This window comes from Acanthamoeba castellanii, assembly GCF_000313135.1.
Source record: "Acanthamoeba castellanii str. Neff unplaced genomic scaffold scf7180000084705, whole genome shotgun sequence".
In the NCBI taxonomy this organism is placed as follows: domain Eukaryota; phylum Discosea; order Longamoebia; family Acanthamoebidae; genus Acanthamoeba; species Acanthamoeba castellanii.
The window spans coordinates 102,050-104,527 of record NW_004457350.1 but is presented as its reverse complement, the minus strand read 5'-3'; the positions used below and the strand labels follow the sequence as shown (position 1 = coordinate 104,527).

General features: G+C 60.7%; 1 protein-coding gene across 1 annotated transcript in view; it reads left to right on the top strand.

Moving 5' to 3' along the window:
* ACA1_139680 (uncharacterized protein) overlaps positions 1-341 on the top strand; it is a gene marked incomplete at both ends in the record, with an annotated part of 1,725 nt that extends 1,384 nt beyond the window's left edge. Inside the window, 2 exons of the mRNA XM_004336196.1 lie at positions 114-242; positions 316-341. Of these exons, the coding sequence (XP_004336244.1) occupies positions 114-242; positions 316-341 (155 nt within the window). The remainder of the gene's footprint in view (positions 1-113; positions 243-315) is intronic.
* Positions 342-2,478: the final 2,137 nt, after the last annotated feature.

Below are 2,478 nucleotides of genomic sequence, written 5' to 3'. Positions count from 1 at the left end.
CCACGCACGCACACTGGTTGGTGTGCCATTCGCCAACGCAACGCAACGCAACGCAACGCAACGCACGCACACGTCTTGTTGGTGTCGTCGTGGCACGCGCCCCTCTTCATCAGTACCCAGTGCCGAGGCTGCCGTGGGCTACCGGTGGAGGTGGGCCGCGACCGGTCGGTTGTCGACCTTCAGCGAGTCGGTTTCCATGTGCGGCGAGCTGTCGTTGCTCAGCCTTGGTTGGAGCCTGCATGGTGCGACAAAGAAATGAGTTTGTACACACGACACACACACGACACACACACGACAGGCATAACTGAGCTCCAGTGGTGCGGCACCACGACGACTGCTGAACGGGTGACGGAGCTGGGAGGAGGTTGTGTTTGGTACCACACAGAGTAGCGCGGGGCTCCCCGTTCTTCGCCGTCTCCTTGCCCATCACCATGAATCGGTGGAACCGCATCTGGTCCTCGCACCCGGCAGCACCTCCACCAGGCCCTCACCTTGGCGCGTCATCACGCAAACAAACAAAGAAACAAAGCAATAGAGGGAGAAAAGAGAGAAAGAGAGAGAAGGAGAGAAAGAGAAGAGAGAGAAAGAGAGAAGAGGGTCGTGGGTAGTACCCTCGGCTCCGGAGAGGAAGCTCTTGCGAAACACGAGCGAGGAACGGAACGCGTCGCGGTCCAGCACCGTGTGCCATTCTGATGCGCCAGGTCCACGTGCATCATCCGCCGCCACTATGCAGGTTGCGTGCGCCCCGCTCAGGATCAGCAAGACGGCCGCTCCCGCTGAAGACACCGCATCGGTCTACATCGACGAGCAGCCCCTCGATGACTCCCAATCGGTAATCAGCGCACGTCATGCCGTGTGCCGTGTGCCGTGTGCCGTGTGCCGTGTGCCGTGTGCCGTGTGCCGTGTACTTCCTCGCTCTTGTGCTTGCGTCCGCCATAATTCGCCGATTGGTACGAACCCTCCCACGGCGCGCCCTGGGCCGGAGGCGGAAACGTTGAGCTTGCCAAGTCATTCGACTACTTCTGAAAGCGAGCGTACGGCGTACTACCACCACACCTCGCCGACCGCATGTCGTCAACTCACTGTCGTCGCGTTCGTTTGGAGACGTAGGAGTCGTGTTCCAGGAGTCGGCGGGGTCGTCCATGGTGGCGTGGTTCGTTTGGCTCGTGCGCAGCAGCCTTTCCTCACACAAACCTACCACCAGTACGCCTTCACATGATCCAGCGTGTCGTGTTTCGTGTTATGTCGCTTCGTGTGTGCCCTGGTGGCTGAATTTAGCGCGCCTTTTGTGTGCCGCCTCACACACAGAGCCTGAACGTGTTACACTGACCCCGCACCACGCTCACTCGGTGAGTGCCGGGGTTCTCACCACGTGTGTGTGTGTGTGTGTGTGTGTGAGCGTGTGTGTGTGTATTGTGCGTGTCGTTGCGTCGTCGATTTGCAGTCCAAGTCGGTTCGTCGCTGCTGCCTTCAGTGTGTGTCGTGTGCGTGTCTTGTGCCCGAGTCCGTTGTTGCTGATCCTCTCCGTGTCTGCGTAGATGAGGGATACGTCCAAAAGAAGTTGAGGAGAAGGAGCTGATGCGCGGGGCGGCGTGTACAGCAAGGAGGAGATATTGGTGCGCGTTGTGATGCTCGGGCGCTTCAACGAGGCGCTCACCACGGTCCTGTCACTCCTCGACCTAGCTGGGGCCGATCGCCGCCGACGTGGATCATGCGCTGGCCGGTCGCGCCGTCGTGGGACATGGCCCGCGCCGCAGCCCTGAAGGCTGAGCGAGGCCCCGGCCGACAGGGTGAGCGCGCCAACGTCACCAGTGACGTTGTACGAAGCCCGCGGCGCCGCTCTTGATCGACAAGGTGCCTAAAGTTGACGGTGCCCTGGTTGCGGCTGGCGGGCGTGTAGTGTGACGGTCTTCTGCGCGCTCGACGTGATGTTGAGCACGCCGCTGGCTGGCTGGTGGCACCGAGCGCGCCTTGGTGGCTGGTGGTGAAGGGTCAGCACAACCAGCCCATCGGCTCAGCGCCGCGTGCGTTGCAGCGACACAGAGGCTTGGCCGAACCTGGTGCACTCGTCGAGGACGGAGCATGGAGCGGGTGTGTGTAGTCCTCCATAATTATGATCTGCTGGGGATTGCCACCGAGTGACTCCACACTGTACGCCAAGCAAAGTCAAGAAAACGAGTGAGCGAGGTTCTTTGTGTGTGTGTGTGTCGTCGTGTGTCGTCGTGTGTCGTCGTGTGTGCATGTTACGTACTAGCGGCTGGCGCGTGGGGGATCGAAGATGGGCGCGGTGACAATGACCACATTGGTCCACGCAGGAATCGATGACGCCCAACACCGGTGGTGTCCGGAAGCGGAGGAAAGGCGAAACGATACGCACCAACCGTGGACGACGATTACGGTGTTGGGGGGGGTGAGTGAGTGCGATCTCCAGCGCCAGGGGGGAGGGGATATCAAGGTGTGTGTCGTGTGTGTGTGTGT